Source organism: Furipterus horrens, unplaced genomic scaffold (assembly GCF_987537825.1).
Source record: "Furipterus horrens unplaced genomic scaffold, mFurHor1.1.pri manual_scaffold_1, whole genome shotgun sequence".
NCBI classification, from domain to species: domain Eukaryota; kingdom Metazoa; phylum Chordata; class Mammalia; order Chiroptera; family Furipteridae; genus Furipterus; species Furipterus horrens.
Genome location: NW_028327171.1, coordinates 22,871,877 through 22,898,182, shown reverse-complemented (window position 1 = coordinate 22,898,182; position 26,306 = coordinate 22,871,877). Strand labels below are relative to the sequence as shown.

The following is a 26,306-nucleotide window of genomic DNA, read 5'->3' as shown; positions in this document are numbered from 1 at the left end:
ATAGACTTGGAATTTGAACCCAGGTCTGTCTGCCTCTGTGGTTCTATTACATCATGTTGCCACTCAGGAAAACAAGACTAAATTTATGAAAATTATTGGGTTATTTTCTTTTCAAATTCACCATTCCATTCAAAGTACAGACAGGTAGAAGTGTTTCTGACCAGCTTTTTGGTGAGTGGAGAAGCTACATTTTCTATTTGAAGGTTAGGAGGTTATAAATTCAGGCCTGGTTCCAGAAAAGCATTCAAGACTTTGTTTATAAACTATGTTGGCTATTTGTTTAGAAGTAAGTGGTGTTTAGATTCTCCTCTGCAAATGCTTTTCCACATCAAAGGAGCCCACACTTCACTTCTAAATTGTCAAATTGTGGTGGGTCTAGGAGAACCCCTCAGGACTTTAATGTGTTTTCTGGCATCCCAAGGCTATATTGGTTTTGTCTTATATAAACTTTGCTTACTTATTTTTCTTAAAATAGATTTGAGAGACTTAGTGCTAGATAGAACCAGATGGTGTCTTCCTGTAATGTTTTTCAAAGTTGAGAACAGAATCACCATGGACGTTGCTGAAAATTTCTGAACTTATCCCAGAAGAAGGAGTTTTGGAGCTCTTAAAACCACTCTGCTGCTGTGTAGGAAAAGCTAGCTTACCCAGGAAGAAACTGAGGCCCAGCAATGTCCACAGTCGCACAACCGAGTTGGGACTTGAACCTTGACGTGGCCAGCAGATGCCTGGCCTAGCGCTCGTCATTAGTAGCATGCCACAATTTAAAAGCAGGCTGGACTCCACTTCGGAATTCAGCCCGGGATTCAAATGCTGCACAGGATCCCGGCATTTCTCTGGGTTTCCCTCTTCATGAGTTTGATTTTTGTGGCTTATCCTACCAGCAACCTCCTTTCTCTGTGGCTGGTTCTTCTGAATTTTATCAAGGATCTTAGGAAGCTGTCCAGCCACTCAGGTGCCCATGCATTACCTCTCAAATTGCTACCAGAAGACAGAAGAATCTAGGTTAATGCTTGCTTATGTGAGTTACTGATTAACTGATCTAAGGCAGTCATGGTTTCTCTTTCATCTGCCTTCGCTTCCTTGTTGCTAGTCCACAAGAACCAAACATTTGAATTCAGCTTCTCACTTCCCTCTTCTCTCCCTCTTCAGTTTAATTGAAGAGGCCTCTGGATTTCAGAATAGGTCTCCATGGAGTGCTAATGGAACATTTGCAAAATGACTGCCCCTGGCGGGAATTTGAAGACGGATGTGGTTTTTTCAGGGGTCGGAATTCTGGATCAGAAGTGAAGTGAGTTGATTTCCTGTGTAATGGTATGGAATTTAGTTCTCTAGACCTCCTATTTCTTTTTGCCGAACAACTCTTTCTTAACTTTAAAGGATGTGGGAGCTATTGAAAATAAATTTATTTTTTAAAAAAGATTTCTTTATAAGAGAGATTTAAGGTGTTCATATAAGAAGTTAGGACTATGTAAATATCCTTTGATTTTCATTTTAATTTAAAGAGTTGATTTCATACAACCATTTGTGTAAAAGAGAAAAAGGAGGTTTTCTTTATATATATAGAATATCTCTGGAAGGATACACAAAAACTAATAATGTTGGGTGTTGTGAGACAGATACCAGAGGTAAACTATTGTGTATGCTTTTGTGTTTTTGAACTTTGAAGCTTCAACTTCATTAATAAAATTAAAAAGAAAAGAATACTTGGGTTTCAGTAATAAATAAGTAATCATATTCTGGCTCCTAAGTGGTAGAAATGGAAGACTGGGAAGGAATTAAAAAAAAAAAAAAAAAAAAAAGAAGCAATTCTCTTTTTTACTATCATTGTAAGTCTCATCAAAGTTCACATTTAGTAATTTTTTTCATATTTAGTAATTTTTAAAAGCAGTGCTCTTTAAGCCTTTCTACATTTTGATAACCGGGCTGTGAAAGTTTTTTTTTCAATTTTCTTCCTTCTCATAAAGCATTGGTTATTGGCTGCAGCCAGATGCAGTGGGCCAATGGGAATCAGACTTGACCTGCTCCTGAGGTACTAAACCTATCATATGAGGGCAGTGTGTTTGTTTAGAAGAGAGGCTAGAAAGTTCCTTCCCTCCACCCCCATACAGTTTTTTTCCCCTTATAGAGAAGTCCTGTAATGTGGTTATTCTTTCATTTTCCTGAGCAGTGTATGAATGTGAATGTCAGAGGAATCTTTTCTTTCCAAATTGAAAAAGGAAAAACGAATTTGAATACAAATGTTTTTATCCTGAACTGCTTTTCTTGTTTTAAACGGTTTTGAATTGAAAGTATTTTTCTGTTTACTGTGTAAATCATTAAAATAAAGTGTTAGAAGAGAGTAAATACAAACTGTGTACCAATTTCTTTTTCACTTGTCAAAAGGGATAAGTGAAATCCATTATTTAACATCCAAGTTTCAGTCAAAAGCAAAAACTCAAGTCAGGACCAGTTCTCAGTACATTCTTGAAAATTTCTCATCTCAAATTTGGTGAAGTAAATAAAAAAGTATCTATTTTCCTCTCGGAATTGTTCTTATTGCTGTTATTTTTAATTTGTTAGGAAAGAATAGCTGAATAGATCATATAGTCTCATGTTTAAAAGGGCACTTAGTGAATGTTCTCTCTCACACCTTTGTCACTCAACCAACAGTGTTATTAATTCCTTACGTATTTTTTTCAAAACAATATTATATGTAAGGAAATACAAATAGATGATTTTTTCTTCCTTTAAAAAAAATCAAACATTAGTGCATTATTTACGTTTCTATGTTTTTTCTTGTAACAATGTATCTTGTATATGATTTCATAGCAACATGTAGAGATTAATTCTTTTTTATAAAAGTTTTTTTTCAGGTTTTTAAAAAATTGTTTTTCTATTACAGTTGTCCCACTTTTCCCCCAGTTACTCTCCCCCCAGCCCAGCCCACCCCTTCTCCCACAGTCAATCCCCACCCTGTTGTCCGTGTCCATGGGTCATTTACACTAGTTGCTTTACTAAACCCTTCCCCTGCTTACCCCCTTCTCTCCCTCCTCCCTCCCCTCAGTAACTGTTACTCTGTTCCTTGTTTACATCCCTCTGGTTCAATTTTGCTCATTTGTTTGTGTTGTTCATTAGTTTCCTGTATTTGGTGATATCATATGGTATTTGTCTTTCATTGCCTGGCTTATTTCACTAAGCATAATTCTAGTTCCATCCATGCTCTCGCAAATGGCAGGAGCTCCTTCTTTCTTTCTGCTGCATAGTATTCCACTGTGTAAATGTACCACAGTTGTTTGATCCACTCATCTACATATGGGCACTTAGGCTGTTTCCAGAACTTGGCTATTGTAAACAGTGCTGCTATGAATGTAGGGGTGCATAAGTTCTTTTGAATTGGTGTTTCTGGATTCTTTGGGTATAATCCTAGCAGTGGAATCGCTGGTTCAAAAGGCAGTTCCATTTTTAGTTTTTTGAGGAAATTCCATACTGTTTTCCATAGTGGCTGCCCCAGTCTGCATTCCCACCAATAGTGCAGTAGGGTTCCCTTTTCTCCACATCCTCGCCAGCACTTGTTGTTTGTTGATTTGTTGATGATGGCCATTCTGACTGGTGTAAAGTGGTATCTCATTGTGGTTTTTATTTGCATCTCTCTGATGGCTAGTGATGTTGAGCATTCTTTCATATGCCTATGGACCCTCTACGTCCTCCTTGAAGGAGTGTTTGTTCAGGTCCTTTGCCCATTTTTTAATTGGGCTGTCTGTCTTCTTGGTATTGATATGTGTAAGTTCTTTATATATTTTGGAGATCAATCCCTTGTCTGATGTATCATTGGCAAATATGTTTTCCCATATGGTTGGTTCCCTTTTCATCTTGCTGATGTTTTCTTTGTCTGAGCAGAAACTCTTTAGTTTGATGTAGTCCCATTTGTTTATTCTTTACTTTATTTCCCTTACCTTAGGAGATATATCGGTGAAAATATTGCTACGTGGGATATCTGAAAATTTCCTGCCAATGTTTTCCTCTAGGACTTTTATGGTGTCACGGCTTACATATAAGTCTTTGATTCATCTTGAATTTATTCTCGTGTGTGGTGTAAGCTGGTGGTCTAGTTTCATTTTTTTACATGTCCCTGTCCAGTTCTCCCAGCACCATTTGTTGAAGAGGGTCTTCTCACTCCATTTTATGTTCCTTCCCCCTTTGTTGAATATTAGTTGACCATATAGGCCTGGGTTTATTTCTGGGCTCTCTATTCTGTTCCATTGATCTAAATGTCTGTTCTTATGCCAGTACCAGGCTGTTTTGATTACAGTGGCTTTGTAGTATAGCTTGATGTCAGGTATTGTGATTCCTCCCACTCTTTTCCTCTTCCTCAAGATTGCTGTGGCTATTTGGGGTCTTTTTTGGTTCCTTATAAATGTTTGAAGTATTTATTCTAGGTCTCTGAAATATGTCACTGGTATTTTAATAGTTATTGTGTTGAATCTGTAAATTACTTTGGGTAGTATGGACATTTTAATGATGTTATTCTTCCCATCCATGAACATGGTATATGCTTCCACTAATTTGTGTCTTCCTTAATTTCTTTCTTCAGTGTTATGTAATTTTGTGAGTACAGGTCTTTTATCTCTTTGGTTAAGTTTATTCCTAGGTATTTTATTTTTCTTGTTGCTATAGTAATTGGGATTTTTTTTCTAGTTTCTATCTCTGATATTTTCTTGTTGGTGTACAGAAATGCCTTTGATTTCTGAATATTGACTTTGTACCCTGCTATTTTTCCAAATTCACTTATTATGTCAAGTAGTTTTTTCATGGAGTCTATAGGGTTTTCTATGTACACTATCATATCATCTGCAAATAATGACAGTTTTACTTCCTCTTTTCCAATTTGGATGCCTTTTATTTCTTTTTCTTGTCTGATTGCTGTGGCTAGAACTTCCAACACTATGTTGAATAGTAAAAAAACTTTTAAAAGAAAGCAGTTTAGGTTCACAGCAAAATTGAGGGCAATGAATAGAGATTTCCCGTATATTCCCTGCACCCGTACATGCATTGCCTCCCCATTATCAATATTCCCCACCAGAATTACAATTTGTTACAAATGGTTAGATAATTACCATTTGTTAGAATGGCTGAACCTATACTGACAAATAAAGCCCCAAAGTCCATAGTGTATAGTACATTTCACTTTTGGTGTTGCACATTCTATGGGATTGGACAAATGTATAATGAAATATACCCATTGTTATGATAACATACAGAGTATTTTCACTGCCCTAAAAGTCCTGTGCTGTGCCTGTTCATCTCTCCCCACCCTTTAACTCTTGGCAAATGTCTCCATATTTTTGCCTTTTCCAAAACGTCATACAGTTGGAATCACATAGTATATAGCTTTTTCATTTTGGCTTTTTTCATTAAGTAATATGCATTTGAGATTCCTCCATGTCTTTTCATGACTTAATAGCTCATTTCTTTTTAATGTTGAATTAAATTCCATTGTCTGGAGATACCACAGTTTCCTTATCTATTCCCTTACTGAAGAACATCTTGATTGCTTCCAAGTTTTGGCAATTATGAATACAGCAGCTATACACATCCATGTGCAGCTTTTTGGGTGAACATAAGTTTTCAGCTCCTTTGTTATATATTAAGTAGCACAGCTGCTGGACTGTATGGTAAGAGTATGTTGAGTTTTTTAAGAAACTGCTAGATTGTCTTCCAAAGTGTTTACCATTTTACATTTCCAGCAGCAATGGATGAGAGTTCCTGTTGCTCCATATTTCCTGTGGCCAGTGTTCTGAATTTTGGCCATTCTAATAGGTGTGTAGTGTGGTATCTTGTTTTATTTGCATTTCCTGGTGACATGTAATGTGGAGCATCTTAGTTGTTCTGTGAATATTTTGAATAGCAGTCCTTTATCATGTATGTTTTTTGCAAATATTTTCTCCCAGTCTTCAGTTTGTTCTCTCATTCTCTTGGCATTGCCTTTCACAGAGTCAAAAGAATTAAAATAATTTTTTTTCAGCTGAACCAAACAAATGTTCACAGTTCCTGCTTGATTTTCATTTGGTCACATACTCTATAAAAAACATACAAGAGCCCTGACTCGTGTGGCTCAGTGGGTTGAGCATTGTCCCGCAAACTGAAAGGTTGCCAGTTCGATTCCCTGTAAGGGCATGTGCTTGGGTTGCAGGCCAGGTTCCCAGTTGGGGGTGTGCGAGAGGCAACTGTATGTCGATATTTCTCTCCCTCTCTCGTTCTCCCTCTTTTTCCCTATCTCTAAAAATAAATGAAATCTTAAACACTCACACACGTGTGCACACACACACAATACACACACTTGCAAAATACCCAAACATCAGGAATTAGAGGGAAAAAAAACAAGGGGTTTACAGTCTTGAAAGAATATCCTATGCTTCAAAACAAGACAAAAACAATAAAATATTGAAAATTTCTTTGTTCACATTACAAAGATAATTTTGTTTTTAATAGGTTTTTTTTTTTTTTTTTTTTAAAGGAACACTTTAGAGACAAAAACAAGCTTCTTGTGTTGTCTGAGACAGGCCTGGTTTCTGTTCCTTGAAGGCCTTCTGCAAAAATACAGATGCCAGCATTCACTGGCCTTGATGTCCACGTCCCCCGCCCCTTCCCTTGACTCCTCCATCCTGCCTTCTGGAAGTGCAGCACTCTGGGCTCAGCCTGAGGACAACGGGCAGGGGCTACAGAGCATCTAGAATATAGTCAGTCTTGGTGACCAGCTCCTGTCACTTTCCTGAGGTAACCTTCTGGTTCTCAATGTAGGTGTCTTTCCTGAGCTTGCCAGCCACTACTCAGCTTCCATTCCTGACTATAGCATGACCTCCTTGAGCTGTGCACCTTGCTTCTTCATTTTGCTCACTTTGTCGCACAGGTCTGAACTCTGTCTCCAGCCCGAACTGCAGCAGCGCACTCTAACCAGTCAAGGTCTTGTGTTCCATCTCCAGGTTCTTCTTGCCACTGCTGAGGGCTAGACACATCTCAGGACTACTGGTACCTACCATTGAAGAGATGGTAGGGACCTATTCTTTTGTTGATCAGGGTCAAGACCTGCTCTGTGATGCAGACCATGACAAGTTTTACATTTTAATGAAGTCCAGTTTATCAATTCTTTCTTTCATGGGCAGTGCCTTTGGTGTTGTAGCTGAAAAGCCATCGCCATGCTCAAGGTCATCTAGGTTTGCTCCTATGTCAATTTCTAGAATTTTATAGTTTTGCATTGTACATTAGGATCTGTGATTCATTTTGAGTTAAATTTTTGTGATGGGTATAAGTTCTGTGTCTATAGATTCATCTTTTTGCATGTGGATGCCCAGTTGTTCCAGCATGATTTGTTGAAAAGACTTTTTGCTCCATGATATTGCTATGGATTTCATTTATGTGGGTCAGTTTTTGGGCTCTCTATTCTGTTGCATTGACTTCTTTGTCTTATTTTTTCTTCAATATCATACTCTCTTGATTGCTGTAGTTTTAGAGTAAGTCTTAAAGTTGGATAGTATCAATCTTCCAGCTTTGTTCTTCTCCTTCAATATTGTGTTATCTATTTTGGGTTCTTCTATTTTTTTAATGGCTACATATTTCCCACTGTATGGACATACTAAAGTTTAACCAGATTAATAGACAATTAGATTGCTTCTGATCTTTTGAAAACAACGATATAGTGAATGAATGACCTTACAAATGCACCATTCTGCACATGTTCAAGGACAGTAAAGGATACATTTTTGGAAGTGGAATTGCTAAGTCAAAGATATGTACACTTGTATTTTGATAAATAGTGTTCAATTGGCCTTTGTAGAATTTGTAAAAATTGTACTCCTATCAGAAATGTATTATACTGACAATTTCTCTGCACTATTTGTCAACAAACTTTTTGATTTTGTTAATTTGGTAGGTAAAAAATTAGCATCCTGGTGTAGATGAAATTTGCTTTTCTTTTATTCACTAATGGTGGCTTCACAAATTTCCATTTTGAGCAGAGCCTCAGAGTACAATGTATTCTTTCCAATATAGATTAAAAGATCAAGTTTGGACCTGGCTGGTTAGCTCAGTTGGCTTGAGCATAGTCCTGATACACCAAGGTTGTGAGTTTGATCTTAGATCAGGGAACATACAAGAAGCAACCAATGGATGAAATGCGTAAATAAGTGGAACAACAAATCGGTGTTTCTTTCTCTTCCTTCCTCTTTCTCTAAAAATCAATGAATTGAAAAAAAAAAAAAAGATTTACTTTGAAGAAGCAAATGAATAGGTTTTTAGCCACTGCCTGGTAGAGGAACAGAGTCAGCACTCTTACTTTTCTTAAAAAATATGCACTTAGTTGCCTTTTACACTTTCTTCCAAATTTCAACATTTCACTTTCCCTACTTACCCTGCTATTAAGTGGGGAAGGAGAGAAGGTGTTGACTGGAGGTTTAATTGCAGATATGTGTCCTTCTCTGGGAAGTGCCTTTTCTGAGACTAAATTTTCTCATGTATAAAGGAATTGGGTACAGAGATATTCTGAGTTCCATTTCTAATATTTAAAATGCTTATAAGTCACTTCTGGGCCTTTTAGCTGAGATCTAGTAGCACAGAAATCACTGGTTTAGAGACAATTAGTATGAATCAAGAATTTTTTTTTTTTTGGACTACACATATGTAGACGAAATTAGAATTATAAAAAGAATCTGCTGTTAGTGTGTCATCAGGAAAGTCTTCAAATTCATTCAAAGGCTGCGTTTCAAGATTGATGGCTGCTGGGAATTGAAATCTAATTGCCAGTCATTCCTTTGGGTGTTTTTTTTTTTTTAAATCCAGTCTGCACTGCGTACCCACCTTTAAAAAGAAGGAATATATAAAAAGTGGTGGAAATATGCTAATCTTGCCACGAGTATAGGAAAGTGCAGGGGGTCGTAAGTTGGAAAGTCTGCGTCCAGTCACTGACTGTAATATCTCCACAGTCCCTTGCTCTCACTCGCTCTCTCTCTTTCATACTCTGTCTCTCTTTCCCTCTCTAATATTCATTATTTATTAGGAAACAAAATTATATAGATCTCAAGTGCAATCTTTGGAGTTGCATTATTTTTGTTTCTTAAGTTCAGATACCATTACTGTTACTTGATAGTTGTGGATCTTAGGCAATTAATTACTTAAGCTCTCTGTGTCTCAGTTTCGCTATTTGTAAAATGTAGATAATAATTATACCTAGCCCTTAGGACTGTTGTAAGGATTTAGTAAAGTAATATGTGTAAAATGTTTTCCACAAAACCTAGTACATAGGATGCGCTAAAAAATATCAGCAGTTATTTCCAAGTGGCAGGCACTGAACTAATGCATTTTTGGGCGCCACAGATATCCTGATGTGGTTGTCAAACTGCATGGGCTCCCTGGCTTCGCCTGTGAAGTCCCAGGGTGGAATTCTGTTTGTAGCAATGTAGTTCACCAACACTCCTGCTGAAACTATTTAAAAATGCTGCATACAATAGAAAGATCATTTTCTTAAATGCAATGAACCAGCAAGAAAATAATGGAATATCTAAGCCCAAAGCTAAGGGAAGAGGATCTATTGAGCAGTGAAGCTGGCTTCTGCCTCGAGGACATTTGCCAAACCAGTTTAACTTGAACTTCTGTTTTTTATGGCTTGGGGGCACAGGAGAGACATGGTAAAACATCAGAGAGGGTATATATCCTTCAGTCTTAAAGCTGGGACTTCAAAAGGCTTTTCTTCAATGTAAGGGTGAATTAGAATAAAAACAAAACAAAAAATATCATTTACTCTTTCCAACCCTAGAAGGCTTTAAGAAAAATAACCTATCAAAAACCTCGCTACTGCCCTGGCTCGTGTGGCTTAGTGGATTGAGTGCTGGCCTATGAACTGAAAGGTTGCTGGTTTGCATGGCACATGCCTGGGGGTTGCCGGCCAGGTCCCCAGCTGGGGATGTGCGAGATGCAACCAAATGATGTTTCTTTCCTTCTCTTTCTCCCTCTCTTCCCCTCTCTCTAAAAATAAATAAATAAAACCTTAAAAACAAACAAACAAACAAACAAACAAGAAAACCTAGCTACTGAGCAGATGCCTAATATTTAGTCTTGAGGATCTGGGATCTTAAACCAGCTCTAATATAGGTGTGCACCTCAAATCACAATAACTAGCTGGGCAGAAAACCTCAAGATGAAAAATTGACTTAAAAGAGTTTCTACATTGGAAGTGTCCCTGGTAAAGAGCAGAAACAAAATTTTCTTTCTCTGTTGGGGGGGTCTCTTTTTATTGTATACTTCAGAAAATACCCACCTATAAAATTAGAAGGAAAATGAGCAGCTCATAGAAAAAAAAAAGTCACTAAACAAGATATGAACTGAGAACAAGAAACTATAAAGACTAACTAAGCTGATTTGAAAAGAACTAAATAGAACTTGAAACTAGAGATATAATAATTGAAAATAACTCAAATAATGGATTTAATAATTAGTCCAAGTGGAATAGGAAATAGTCAACTGAATGATACCTGTGAAGAAAATTTTCAGATGGCAATGCAGAGAGGCAAAACAATGAGAAACTCAAAAGAAAGATTAGTCAGCTCTGGCTGGCATGGCCCAGTTGGAATATCATTCTGTAACTGAGAGGTCCCCGGTTTTATTCCCAGTTATGGCACATGCCTGGCTTGCGGGCTTGATCCCTGGTTGGGAAGCAGGCTGGATGTGGCCGATTGGTTGATTCTCTCTCATTTTAATGTTTCTCTCTCTTTCCCTTTCAATCTCTCTTGAATGAGAATAATATAAACCTAAAAAAAAAAAAAAAAAAAAGAAGAGGAACAGTTAATCAATGTGGAAGACAGAGAATTCAGATTCAATATAAGTTTAATTATAGTTTGAGAATGAGAAGAGAGAGAATGAAAACAGGCAACATTTAGAGAGATAATATCAGAGGATTTTCAAGGGCCAATAATAAAAAGCATCATTTTACATATTCATGAAATCATATGAATACCAAGCAGGATAAGTGAAAAGGGATCTACACATACACATAATATAATTAAATTTCACAACATAAAAGATGAAGATTTTCATTCAGTAAGGTCAGAGAGAAGAGGCAGTTTATCTTCAAAGACACAACAAATAATTCTGATTGTGCAACAGTGGAAACCTGAAGACAGTAGAATATTCTTTCATGCACTGACAGAAATTAACTGTCAGTTCAGTATTTTATTTTCATTAAAAAAATCTTTTCTACTTCTGGCCAAGATGGAGGCGTAGACAGACACATTGCATCTCCCTACACAACTAAGAAGGAATACAACTACCTCAAAACTAGAAACAACCAGAAGTTTGAGAAAATCACACTGCATGGAAGTCCAGCAAACAAAGATATAAAGAAGAAATACTCAGACAGACAGGTAGGAGGAACAGAGCAGGGGCCAGAGAGGATGCCGTGTGGTGGTGGCAGCATCGGTGTTAGTGGCAGGTCAGCGGAAAGCACAGTCACGTTTTAAAAAGTCAAGAGAGACACCTGGGGAGCATTCCCAGCTCCTTGCCAGACCTTGCAGCTCACAGTCTCAGCGCCTGGGAAAATCAAGCCTCATTGCTTCTGACTGTGCAGACCAGTGGGGGTTGGGGTGAAGGCAGAAACTGCCGAGGTCTCAGCAGAGTCCGCTTGTTTAAAGGGCCCCCATGGTCCTAGAACGTCTGCAGACACACCTACTCTGGGAACAATGGCCAGGGCAGCAGCTAGAGGGGCGCCAATCTGGTGCGAAAGTGGGAGAGGTGCCTGGAAAAAGGGATGAGTGCTGGGCAGGTGGCATTGTTCCCTCTCAGACCCTTCCCCCACATACAGCGCAACAACGTGGTGAAGCAGGTCGCCCTGTACTGACAAATCCCTAAGGCTCCACCCCTTACAACATAACAGGAGTGACAGTTCTACCTGGGATGCGGAGGCAAACAAACACAGGAGCCTGTCAGAATGAAGAGACAGAGAAGTATGGCCCAAAAGGAGAAATGGATCAAGGTTCCAGTGGGAGAACTAAGCGATGAGGAGATAGCCAACCCAACAAACGAGGAGATAGACAACCTAACAGACGCAGAATTCAACACACTGGTGATAAAGATGCTCACAGGCTTGACAGATATGCTTGAGTATGGCAAATGCGTAAGAGAAGTGAAAGCTATGCTAAGTGAAACGAAGGAATATCCACACAAAATCAGTGGTGAAGGGAAGGAAACTGGGGTTCAAATCAATGATTGGGGACATAAGAAAAAAAAGTCGACCAGTGCAGAATGAGGAAGCAAGAATTGAAAAAAGTGAGGGAAACTTCCCAAATTTTGCTAAGGAGATGGATATACAGGTCTGTGGAGCACTGAGGGTCCCTGGAGAGCTGGACCCAGAGGGGACCACACCAGCACGCATCATGATTGAGATGCCAAAGGTGAAAGATAAAGACAGAGTCCTGGCGGCAGTAGGAGAGAGGCAGAGAGTTGCCTACAGGGGGGTGCCTATAGGACTATCAGCTGATTTCTCACTGGACTCTTTGCAGGCAGGAAGGGACTGGCAAGCAGTATTCAATGTGATGAAAGGCAACCTGCTACCAGGATTACTCTATCCAGCAAAGCTATCATTTGGAATGGAAGAGCAGATGAAGTGCTTCCCAGACAAGGCAAAGCTAAAGCAGTTCATCATCACCAAGCCATTATTATATGAAATGTCAAAGGGACTTACTTAAGAAAAAGATCAAAACTATGAACACTAAAATGACAACAAACTCACAACTATCAACTACTGAGTCTAAAAAATGAAAACAAAATCCAACTAAGCAAACCAGAACAGGAACAAAATCATAGGTATGGGGATCATTTGGAGGGTTATCAGCTGGGAGGGGGTAGGGGGAGAAGTGAGGATATGGTGCAGGGATTAAGAAGTGTAATCAGTTGGGACAAAATAGACAGGGGGAAGTTAAGAATAATATAGGAAAGGGTGGAGCCAAATAACTTATATGCACGACCCATGGACATGAACTAAGGGGGGTGGAATTGCTGGAGGGAAGGGGGTACTGGGCAGAGGGGAGCAAAGGGGAAAAAAATGGAACTACTATAACAACATAATAAAATATACTTAAAAAAATCTTTTCTTAGAGATTTTATTTATTTATTTTTTACAGAGATGGAAAGGGAGGGAGAAGGAGAAGGAGAGGAACATGAGTGTGAGAGAAACATCTATCAGTTGCTTCTCACACACCCCCAACTGGGGGCCTGGCCCACAACCCAGGCATGTGCCGTGACAAGGAATCAAACTGATGACCTTTTGGTTTGCAGGCCAGCACTCAGTCCATTGAACCACATCAACCAGGACATTTAAAAAATCTTTAAAAAACAAGGACAACGTAAGAGACTTTTTCAGACTTACAAAAACCTAGAGAGTTGGTCCTAGCAGATTCTCACTAAAAAGACATGCAGTTGACCCTTGAATAGATGGGATTTAACTGTGCAGGTCTACTTACATGTGGATTTTTTTTTCAGTAAATGCAGTCAGCCCATCCTAACCGTGAATTTTGCCTCTGAGGATTTAACAAAGCCTGGATGGAAACCACCAGTACTTTTGCATTCCCAATTGTGGTTTCGATTTGCAGTTTTTTGAATCCATGGATGTGAAGTTATAAGCAGATTTTCTACTTAATGTGGGTTGGCATCCCTAATCCCACCTTGCTCAAGAGTCAACTGTACTTCAGGAGGAAGAAAATTTTTCCCAGGTAGAGGTCTCAGAAACAGGAAGTAATGAAGAACAAAGAGAAAATTTGTAAGTTAAAGCACGTATTGATTGTATATGATAACGATAAAGATGTTTTCAGTGGGAACTCGATAAAATAAGTGACATAGTGGGAGAAGCAAAGGGAGTTAGTTAATACCTTCTAAAGTTTTTGCATAGTTCAGGAGGAAGTTAAAGGTATTGATTAAATTTAGACTTTTATAAGTAAAGCATACATGTTAAAATTTCTAAAGTAGTCACTAAAAATCATTAAAAAAATGAATACCTTTCTAGCTAATGGGGAAAACGAAAATGAGAAAAGTAATAAATCTTGAAGTTAAGGAGGCTGAGAAAAGTATAAAGTAGGCAAGACAAATAGAAAGCACAAAATAGATGCAGAAACAAAACTATATGTATCAGTAATTATAAATCTAAATGTACCAAAGATTGTTAGAGTGGATGAAAAATGGAAATTCAGACATATGCTATTTATAAAAGACATGTTTAAAATATAAGGATACAAAAAGGTTAAAAGTAAAATAATAGAGGTACATAGGTGATTTAAAAAACAAAAGGAAGTTGGCAATATTGACAGACAAAATAGACTGTAAATGCCCCTAAAATGTATCTAGAGACAATGAGAGTCATATTGGTTAAAAAGTTGCAACTCAAAAATATAAAAAACCTGTATGTAACTAATAACATGGCCTCAATGTATAGTGAATAAAAACTGACAGAACTACAATGAGAAACGTATATATTCCCAGTGAGATTGTAATATACTTTCTGAGTTCTTGACAAAGTGGGAAAAAGATAATTACCACATACAAGATTTGAACAATACAATTAATGAGTTTGAGACAATAGACACCTGCAGGTCACTACATCTCAAAACTGCATAACACAGTATTTTCAAACATACAGATAAATTTACAAAAAGTGACCTCAAACTATGTCATCAAGCAAATCTTAACACTTGTCAAATGATTGGTATCCTGCGGACTGGATCTGTGACCACAACGCATTAAGCTAGAAACTGGTAACTAAAAACACACCAGGAGCTTGGGGTGTAGTGGTGTCTCTTGGGAACTTTAAAAAATGAACACAGTACCCTTTTATGTCTTTCCCTTTGTGTGCATAGCTGGGAGGGGGCTAGCTAAGGAATTAGACTGTTTGCTGAGCCTCTTAACAACCAGTTTGGCAGTGCTTAGAAACCTGCGGGAGATGGGGGAGGGGACTGGTGCGGGTGGGAAGAGGAAGAGAGTGACCTGCCAGCGGGGGAGGAGAGTGGGGCCCCTCTGACCAGCGCCTTCTGTGCCTCACCCAGGCTTCTAAACTGCATTGGAAGCTGTCAGCCTGGGCCTGGGCCAGAGGAAGAGGAGCCCTGGCCCCTTCCAGCCCATTCCTGCACTGTGGAGTTCTCTTCATTTGTCTTACAATCAGTGAAGAAATAAGAGAAGGAGCAGCTTTCTTTGAAATCTTACCTTTTAACTGGATTTACAGATGCTCCTTGATTTACCATGGTGCTAGGTCCAGACATACCCATTGTTCGTTGAAAATATTTTAAGTTGAAAATGCATTTAATACATACCTAACCTACTGAACACCACAGCGTAACCTATTCGACCTTAAACCTGCTCAAAGCACTCACAGTTGGGGAAGGTCATCGAACATAAAGCCTATTTTATAATAAAGTGCTGAATAAATTGAATACTGTACTGGAAGTGAAAAACAGAATGGTTGAGTGAATATCATTTTCAAACTGTTGCGAAATCAGAAAGTCCTAAGTCAAAGCATTGTAAGTTGGGAACTGTCTGTAGTTTAAATCTCAGCCTTAAGGGGTACCTGGTTACAGAGGCTATAACAGGCAGGACATAATTTTGAGACCTATTTTCCTATGCCTTCCAGTTTCTAAGCACTTGATGTTTTACATATATTACTGTCAGAGCCTATTAATATTACTGTCAGAGCCTATTAATTATGTCTTTTGTCTCAGCCAGGCCTAATGAGAAGGAAATCAGCACTTCTTCATATAAGTTAAATGTTATATTACTAATGGGAATTAACTCTCTGCTTTCTCAGGTCTATTTTAATTTTCAGTTAAAGATGAATGGGTTGAGGTAGTAGGGAGGGGCTTTCCATAGTACTTATTAATGTAATGTGGAATATTAAGGTTGGGAGCTCTGAGAGACCATCTCATTCACCAGCACCTTTTTTTGGTTCCATATTTGAAGCAGCTAAAGCACAGGGAGTGAGGAGATTTACCTGACACAGTTTAGTTAAAAGAAGGACTGGGCTGCAACTCTGGCCTCTTGACTCCCAGTCAGGCATTTTCCCATCGTCCCCAGTGCCTTACTACATCCCATGAACTAGTTATTCTTTTTCCAAAAAGAAGATGAGTTTAAACATTAATTATGTTTTAATTTATGGCTATAGCCTTTTTCCCTGTTGCTAGCAATTTGGAGAACATGTGGGCTTTTGAGATGATGTGTGGCTAGAAAACTTGGCCTTGGTGTTTCTGAACTTGGTCCAAGTAGCTTAGTCAAATTTCATCACAAAGAAACCTTCCAGTCTTTGATACTCCAAAGATCAACTTCTATCCCCTCCAATCTGTCTACTTCAACTGCTCCTGGCTGGAGGAACAACTTATGTAGTTTTTAAATAAGTAACATTTCGTTTTGGCAGATTCTCCTGTCTCTTTTTCACTGGCTCACAGTGGAGTTTTAAAAGCATTGACACAGAGGGTTCATAGGCATATGAAAGAACGCACAACATCATTGGCCATCAAAGAGATGCAAATAAAAACCACAGTGAGATACCACTCTACACCTGTCAGAATGGCCATCATCAACAAATCAGCAAACAACAAGTGCTGGCGAGGATGTGGAGAAAAAGGAACCCTACTGCACTGTTGGTGGCAATGCAGACTGGGGCAGCCACTATGGAGAACAGTATGGAATTTCCTCAAAAAACTAAAAATGAAACTGCTTTTTGAACCAGCGATTCCACTGCTAGGATTATACCCAAAGAATCCTGAAACCCTAATTCAAAAGAACCTATGCACCCCAATGTTCATAGCAGCCCTGTTTACAATAGCCAAGTTCTGGAAACAGCCTAAGTGCCCATCTGTAGATGAGTGGATCAAAAAACGGTGGTACATTTACACAATGGAATACTATGCAGCAGAAAGAAAGAAGGAACTCCTGACATTTGCAACAACACGGATGGAACTGGAGAGAATTATGCTTAGTGAAATAAGCCAGGCAAAGAAAGACAAATACCATATGATATCACTGGATACAGGAGACTAATGAACAACACAAACAAGCAAAATAGAACTGGAGGCATGTAAACAAGGAACAGAGTAACAGTTACCAGGAGTGTGGGAGGGAGGGAGAGAAGGGGGTAAGTAGGGGAAGGGTTTAGTTAAAGGAACTAGTATAGCTGACCCATGGACATGGACAACGGGGTGAGGATTGACTGTGGGAGAGGGGGTGGGCTGAGCGGTGGGGGAGCAATGGGGGAAAAGTGGGACAACTGTAATAGGAAAACAATAATAAAAAAAAGGCATTGACAAATGTTTACTACACACAAATACTTCCCACTGTTCTTAGTTAACAGTGCCATCCTAGAATTTCTAATGTTTCTTTATTGGTGGATTGAGCGTCGGCCTGCGAGCTAAGTGTCGCTGGTTCGATCTTCCAGTCAGGGCACATCCGAGAAGGAAAACTCTGACTCCAAAAAACCTCCGCTGCCTTGCGGCATACCTCTTCAGGGGAAAGGCTAAGGGAGTAAACCCCGACAGAAAATCCGGAGCCGGAGTCCCTAAGGCGGTTTGACGTTGTAGTCAACACCGGCAACTCCTGCGGCGCACCTGAAGCCAAGCTGTATTGACTCCGTCTTTCCCTTGGACCCTTCAGCTGCGAAGGGAGGGGGGGTCTGCTGCATGGGCAACAGCAGACCCTCCATATCACCCTGCCCAGGCTCTGTAGCTTCAGCTTCACTGGAGAGGACACTCCAGCGTCATCGCAAGATGTCGATTCAACACGGGAGGAGACAGATACCGTGTCACTCCCGAGTCGGACTGCACAACCATTCTCGGCGGTGCAGATAGACTCTTAAGAAGCTACACCATCGTCTCTCGAGACGGACGGCTGCCAACAACGGAACTTGCTACAGTTTTCTGTCTTATAGCTTGACATTAGCAGTTTTAATCATGTACCTACATGTAAATATGGCAAAAATTAGAAATGTAGAATGATTATAGAAGTCACTAATCAATTTTAAAATGAACTTAGGTGCATTTAAACCTTAAATTTTTTTTTTTTTTTTTTTTTTTTTAGTTCATCTGATACATGAATCTCTGTGCTTACATGGCTCCCTTTGTTTCTTGCTGCCTTGGAGTTTTTGGTGTGTGCATTCTTTGAGCGAAGTGTACTAAAATTTCTTTTTCAAATTGCATTTATTCTGTAGAAGTGTATTTATTGATATGTCTAGAGTGTCAACATAATAGTAAGAAGTGAAAAAAACAGACCACAAAATAGTGGAATATGATACTACACAGACTTCTTAGGAGGTGTGGTAAGCATTTTGTGAGCCCCAAAAGAAAGTTAGAATCGGTTTTAAACATCTTTGCTTTTGCCTGAATATTGACCAAATAATTTCAGATTGAGTACAAGGTTCAGTGGAAGTACATTTCTAATGTAATTTATATTGTTATTCTTTGAAAAATCAGTGAAAATATATTTTGCCTGTTGTGTTTATACAAATGGGACCATGAGAACCCCGCTTAGAGGCTGCTGAGGCAGGTTTCCTGCCAGCTTTATCCAATAAGTAACTGTGCTGTCTTACAAGTTACCCATACTTCTAGGCCTCAGTGTCCTTCTGGCTACACCACGAGAGTTCTGACTTCACTGGTTTCTAAGGTTCCTTCCCTTTAGTGAGCACTGGGTCCCTGGCTCATCTAAATCTGGTTGAATTGCAAAACTGGTTTTTTACACAGCTCTCTCTTCCCCTGCCCCAGTCATACTAACTCCACTCATCATCTCCACCTCCATCATCTCTAAATTTTGAAGTCATTGGCTCTGATTCTGGAGGCTGGAGTGAGTGCTTCCTTCCTTCAGTTTCCAACAGGTAGGACTCTAGGGAATGGGGCAGACTGTGAAGCTCTCACCGTGAGAGCCTGTAGTGCGTGTCTGGCCCTCAGGACAGATCATTGCCTGCTCTTACCTTTTGGCGGCAAACAGATGCCAGGGGAGATAAGACAAGCAAGTAATTAATGAAAATAAGGGTGCACACAGCCTGGAGGCTGTAGGGTTTAATTACTCATATACCTTTGTGCTTTAGCTCAACCACTTACATTCTCTTAGTCTCCTCCTTCTAAAAACCCCCACCCAGAAGAGTTTCTTTAAGCACTAGAGCTATTGTAAATGAAAAGTGTTTTTCAGCTTTGGCTATACTTTGGAATCACCTTGGAGCTTTAAAACCCACCAATGCCCAAGTCCCATCTCCAGAAATTCTGATGTAATTGGTTATGGGGTAGCCTGAGAGTGGGGTTTCTAAGGCTACCGAGAGTAGTTCAGTCTAATGTGTAGTCACGGTTGAGATCCACTGACATAAAGCCTTATCACATAGTAGGTACTCAAAATTGGTAGATAGGATTATGATAGTTGAATGCATGAGAGAGTTTTAGGTAAATTGGATGGAGAGATTCCTGGGGGCATTTCAGCCCTAAAGAAAGAGTAGTAAAGAAAGGATGTGAACAAAAAGATCCAAAAGTTGGAAAACCTGGACCACTGATGTGAACCAGTGCTCAGCTGTCTCAGTATTATAGGCATCTCTGTGGGTTTGTGTCTCTGTCCCCAAAGAGTTGAAGGTCCCACCCTCAACTGAAGGCGTTACCTATATTCATTATCCATTACTACATAACAAATTACTCCATATATTAGTGTCTTAAAATAACAATAATTATTATCTTTCACTCTTTCTGTGGGTCAGAAATACAGATTAGGGTACAGAGGGGATGGCTTGTCTCTGCTCCTCTGTCTGGGGCCTCACCTGGAAGTCTTGGAAGCTGGGTTTAGAATCTTTGGCAGGTTTATTCACTCACATGTCTATGGTTGACGTTAGTTGTTGGCTGAGGGCCTAGCTAGGGCTGTCAGCTGGAACATTTGCACCTGAGATTTCTTACAACTTGGTGGCTGGGTTCCCAGCGCAAGCATCCTGAGAGAGACAGGGAGGCAGTCAGAAGCTGTATCCTTTTTATGACCTAGTCTTGGAAGCCTCATAGCATCCATTCTGACTGATTTTGTTAAAAATAAACCACTGAGTCCAGCCCATAGCCAAAGGGGAAGGCAAATTAGATTCTTCTATGGTTTGAAAGGGAGAAGTGTACAAGACTTTATAGGACATGTTTAAAAGCCACCACATTGCAGAACATTTTAGTTCCTTCTAGCCTGTCATGGCTAGAATCTTGGGTTTGCAATCTGAAGATAAGAGTTCAAGCCTTATATCTATCTACCTTTTCCTAGCAGCATGGGTGAATCACCCTAATGTAACAACCCCTCCTCCTTATTTCATCCCGTTGAAAGGAAGCCTAATGACAGACAGGTATGTCTATGTGTTTTGCTAACTGTATACAAATGCATAATATTCTTTCTTCTTCTGATTCCACTAAGCTTCTTGAACTGAGAATGAACAAAGGATGACATGTGAAATCGTAAGATCAAGTTAGTAAGAAAAAATGATCATGAATACAGATAGGGTCTTCTTTAATTCCATGTAACTTAAAATATTTCTAATATAAATTATAAATACACTCTTTGTAGGAAATAGTTACTACTGATATTACTGAGATTATTCCCAATTCTTGGAAAAAGTTCTTATTAAAAATATAGACTATTTTGTCTTCAAAATTGCTTACATATATGTGTATTTATAATATATATGTGTGTTTGTATACATATATAAATGCATAGAAAAGAATTGGAATGATACACACCAAACATTGGTTATTCCTGGAAAAGGACATTAAATGAGGGAAGAGGGGACTTTCAATTAAAAAAAAAAAAACTTGATGAATTTCACTAGTTTAAAAAAAAAAACATGTATAACTGCATTATTTATATACCTACGTACTTTTTTAGAGAAGACATCTTGGTAGTATGCAGTGCTTGGTGGAGAGAGGAGAGGGCAGGTGAGGGGGGTTGTTTCCCTAATCTGCCGTTTTCTGTCACATTTTATAATTGGGTCCATAGGAGGTTTTATCTTAGAGTGCTGGGACTCATTTTCAGCCTGAGGGAGCAGGAAGCAGCCAGACTTAGCCAGGAGGGGAAGAGGCTAGAAGAACCTGGAGCCAGAGCAAAGGTAGGATAAGCTGAAGTTAGTGAGATTAGATCACTGTTGGGGAGGGTTAAGAATGAGCCTGAGGGAGCCAGGGAAAGCTCTGGCAAAAGCCTTGGGAGCTTTCCCCAATTGTTCTCTAAGTGAATAGACAAAGCTCTGATTATTTATTTATTTATTTTCACCCAGGGGCCGGCTTTGCGTCCTAGAGTACTTTACAAAACTCTAGGTTGGTTTAATAGGACAGATGACAAATTGTTTTCCACCTGTGGGTTTTCCATCATGCGTGCCTTGCTTGAGTTTTGCCTGGCTTTATTCTGTGACCAGAAGAGAAGATGGAATTCTGAAAAGTTGCTTTAGCCAAATCCTGCGAACAAAGGGGGCCTTGTTCGGGGTTATGCACGTCGGCTTTTGGAGGAGTTTAATTCATCAGTTCGGATCTCTGCTTTTCAAGTCCTTGCTCTAGTTAGCAGAGAAATCTGTCTGCGGAGGGCAAGCCCGATGGAGAAGCAGGCAGTGATTGGTCACCTTGCTGGAGGCCTGTGCTCGGTTCTAGTTTCACCGACACATTCAGCCTGGGTGGACACCTGTGAATAATCCGAAAGAGGGAGGCAAGCTTTTAAAAAATTTTTTTATTTATTTATATTTTAAAAAAGAGTTTATTTACTTTTTGAGGGGAGGGGAGAGAAGGGAATAAGAGAAGGAGAAAAACATTGATGTGTGAGAGAAACATAAATTGGTTGCCTCTTGCACCGTCCCCAGCTGCAGACCTGGCCTGCGTCCCTGGCATATGCTCAGATGGGGAATCGAACCGGCAACCTTTTGGTTCTTAGGCCAGTGCTCAATGCACTGAGCCAGGGCCAGGAGACAAGTGTTCCTGGGTATGGCTTCTCCAGGGCTACATGGACACTTATAATTTCCAAGCTCTCCATGGATTGTGTAGTCGACCAGAAGGTGGGGGGGTGGGGGCAGGTACTGACACAAAATTCAGCAACTGGAAGTGACTGTCACCCTTCTGTTAGTCACCTCCCTTCCTGCTACTGCAACATCCTGAGAAGTTACCATCATTGATGAGTTTGGGTCCTGGCTGAATGTGGCTGAAGCCTGGGGCACACAAACCAGTCCTGAAATTTGTTCCCTGTTAGATTTACTTTCTCTGTAGACAGCAGCTATATGCTAATCGACACTCTACCCCCTGGGAAGACTCGTGAGAAATTTGTAGGACCTGGGGGGTTCCAGCTCTGTGCGTGGATAAGTTGTATGCTGGACGTGTTGCCTGCAATGCTGGGTAACTAATGGCATTATGTCACCAGTGTGAACATGTGGCTGTCATTTTCTTCATTTTTCTCTCATTCCGTTTCCCTTGACAGAGCAATTTGGTTTTGATGCTGTGCCAGAAATCTTCCGACAATGAGTTACTGGAACTTGGAGAAAAGGCACTGTGTGCAATACTGCAGGCATTTTCTGGTGGACAACAGCATGTTTCACGGTGAGCTGCCTTTTGTATTTATGTAGATGGATCTTTTATTTTGTTTCTGACAGCACTTTTATTACAGCACTCTGGATGCAAGTGTGGTGTAATTGTTGGGTTGAACCAAGAGCTTCAGTTAACTTGTTTATGGGTAATTACCAAGAACCCACGTCGTAAGCAGTGTGCCCCCAGCCCTGTAACCACCATGGTGCTATCACTTTCTACTTTGCAGGTTAGTTTATATCAGTGCCTTATCTCTTCTACTACGCTGTCAACTCCGGCAGTGCCCCTTTCTGATGCTTGGAATCTGTGGATCATCAATCAGTGCTTATTACAGGCACAGTGTGTGCCTTCTATCAGGCCACATATAAAACCAGGACAGAGCAGTTCACAGCACTTAACTATCACTATCAGGGTGGATTACTGCAGCTGTAAATCACAGAGTAACCATTATTAGTCACTGGCATGGCACACGAAGACTGATTGCCTTTACCTGGCTCTGGTGTGTTTATGCTGTGGTAGACAGTCAGGGATAAGCTCTGTCAATCCTGCTATCAGGATACCCTTGAGTGAAATTTATTTAAGAGTCAAAGATTTATGTGTTGCCAGAATTTTGGAGTAATCTCTATCAAAAGCCAGTGGAACTGTAGCAGGAAAAAAGAGATTTCAAAGGGAGTGGAGTGATGTTTGACAGAATCCTATCATCTACGCTGCCTTCAACTTTCTAAGTTTGGTTTTTCTTTCTCAGTTTAGTGACAGTGTTTTTATTACTTCAGGTTAAGTTTAAGATAACAAACTGAACCTTACTTTATTAAAGCACTTTAGAGTTTACACTGCTTTTCCATGTTCATTATACTGCCATACTATAGGATTTTACTAGGTAGAGGATGCTTTTATTTTACAGGTCAAGAAAGGGAAGCAGAGATAAAATGACCGGCCCAAGTTGATGTAGCTAATTATTAGCAAGGTCAGAACTAAAATTCCTGCCTCCACCTCTGCAGGCTGGCTCTTGGCGTTGCAGCGGGGTAGGAAGGGCCCTTAGCAAAGGAGACAACGGAATTGCGACTTAACACCAGGGCACCCCGAGTTCTGCTTTGTTTTTCTGTAACCCTCATCTAAGAGTTCTATTCATTGCTTCATCTCTCACATACAGTGTTTGCTGTGCGGTATTTTCTCTCAGAACTTTATTTGCATTAAAAAAATTAGAAATATGATAGTTGAAGAAACACTAGCTTCATTTTTTCAAGTTTTATATTATGCCAGTTTTGAAGAAGTTCAGATTTAAATGCCTTCATACATTATTTCAGAACACCTTTGTCCAGAGGTCTCAAGTTTATAATGATTTAGAAACCATTTCTTATGGATTTTTATGGTTGTATAACCACTTAGTGTATTACCATTTTGCAGATATTTATGCCGAGGGCTTGATAATCATTGTTATATTGAATTATTTCAGTACCTTGCAATAGTTATTATTTTTCCTATTTTGTGGATGAGGAACACGGAGGCTTGGGAGAGGTTGTGAAGTAGAGTTCTAAAATTCAGACTATGTTCTGCCTAGCTCCCGAACCCCCCTGTTGCCTGCCATGCCGTCATCTCCATTTCAGTAGAGAATTTAGCCCTCAGAGAGGTTGAATTTCTATTTAACCAGACTTGCTCTGCTATTAACTTGCTGTATGTGATCTTGATTTGAGCAAATTACATAATTATTTCCCTCCTCTGTGAAATGAAAGTGCTAGTTTTGATGAATTTTGGGGTTCTCTTGAGTTTTAATTTTTGAGATCCCATTGAAGTAGTTCTGAGAATTAGAATTCGTTATTTTGTGAGCCACCTTTTCACTAAACATGAGATACACAAGAGGGCAGTAGAATGCTTAAAATATGAACAGATGACTTCTTCCATGCAAGAATTACTTTTTTTTGAAAGGACGTAGAGGTTTTACATCTGCCCAAGTTGAAAACGATTAAAGCCAATTAGAATTATGGTTCTATTCATTTAAAATAAAGCAGTAGCTTTAAGTATTTCTGAGAGCGTAAAATATGATTTTGGATTTTTATACCTAAGAATATGTAATTCAGGAAAGAATGATGCCTCTGCCCTTTACCTCTGTAGAAGATTAATGTTGTTAAGACAGGAACTTATTTAACTTAATAGACTGTTGTAAGGATTCTTGGTATATTTTAAGTCAAGGGAGCTCCAGTGATAATATCTTTGTAGAGGACTTCAAAACATTTCTGAGAGAAGAAAGGGACAGGACATGTTGAGTCAGAAATGTCAGATTCTTTTAGAGGGACTTCTGTTTGCCAATAATTGTTCTTATATTACCATATCAATCAAAACAAAAAGAAACAAAGCTCTCCATTATAAACAGAAAATAACCATTTTCCCTGCAAGATGATAGACTTGTAGAATATACAGACTTGGATGTGCAAATCATGCCAGCCTGACTTTTACACACAGATTCAAGTGGAATTCCCAGGAGAAAAGACCTACATTAAAATGAGGGCTATGCGGGTTAAAATGGTCAACAAAAGCAACAATAAAAACATGACTGATGTATACTATTCCATAGCTCGTGAAGCGTATTCATAGGCTTATTTTATGAGTACAGAGGAGGTATGGTTCTCATTGGAAACGATTTAGAATATTACCCACCAACCCACAACCCAAAGAGAAGCACTTTTTAATAGTCTTTTTCCGTCCAGTCTTCTATCAGTTTCATTCTTGCCACAATCCTGGTGTAGAAATGTGATGTCTGGAAAAGTTAGGACAATGGTGACTGCTGTTCACCAGAAATGAGCTGGTTGAGGTGACTTAATTCTGTGTTCGGTGATGAGAGGAACCCACGTAAGAATTATGAGAAGTTGCTTTGTATTTCCCTCTTCTCTGTCCTTTGCCCAGACTTTTAGGTGATCTATTGAATGCAAAGGGATTATGTTCTTATCAAAGAAGCCAATCACTGGAGTTTTTCCCTACTTGGCTTTTATTCTCCTGATGTGTTTGAAATAGAAAAAAACCTGGATGGGGTAATAAGGGGACTAAATGGTAATGGAGAAAAATACAATAAAGATTAAGTTAAAGAAAACTTGGGCAAAGAGTGATTAGTGTAGTATGAACTTTTTAATGGCTTATACATTCATCAAAGTTTTCTTATTTAAAAATTACCTATGCTTTCAGCTGTTTCTCTTGGTTGCAGTGAATTGCAACATTTTTTTGACCTGGGACACAAGCTTTTAAACCAATGATCAGTGTATTTTTAAATTAATAGGTAGAATTTCTTATGCACATAAGCTTTTCCAAACATTTGATTTCCTTAATAGAATATACTTGGAGGTGACTTAATTTTTGATTTCAGGCATTGCTAGTTATAATTGTGATGTTGGAAAAAATTATTAATTGCTTTCCCATAAGTTATTATGGTATCATCCCAACTTACCATATTGAAATTTATTTCTGTTGCTATCATGTTTTATAGGTGTTACTTAAAAATTCAGTCAAGTAAATTTCAAAGATCTGATTGTCTTTATTGATAAATTCACAAATTTGGACTGCATTCCCATCTAGCAAGTAGAAGGGAGCTCCCGAGGGCTATAGAAAGGGAAAGGTTTTTAAAGGAAGACAGGGGGTGGGACAAGGAACTTGTAAATAAAAGAAGGTTATTTTGAGCAGGGTCACCTATCTTTGGGGACAAGAAGTTTTGTTAGGAGGATTATTACCTCATTGGTGTTGACCAGGAAATTCCAGGCTGACTGTTTAAGATTATAT

At 39.3% G+C, this 26,306-nt stretch overlaps 1 protein-coding gene across 1 annotated transcript in view; it reads left to right on the top strand.

Annotated features, from left to right (window-relative positions):
* Positions 1-1,098: 1,098 nt before the first annotated feature.
* PLCH1 (phospholipase C eta 1) overlaps positions 1,099-26,306 on the top strand; it is a 178,493-nt gene continuing 153,285 nt past the window's right edge. Inside the window, exons 1-2 of the mRNA XM_090273080.1 lie at positions 1,099-1,291; positions 22,441-22,559. Of these exons, the coding sequence (XP_090129206.1) occupies positions 22,481-22,559 (79 nt within the window). The 5' untranslated portion in view covers positions 1,099-1,291; positions 22,441-22,480. The remainder of the gene's footprint in view (positions 1,292-22,440; positions 22,560-26,306) is intronic.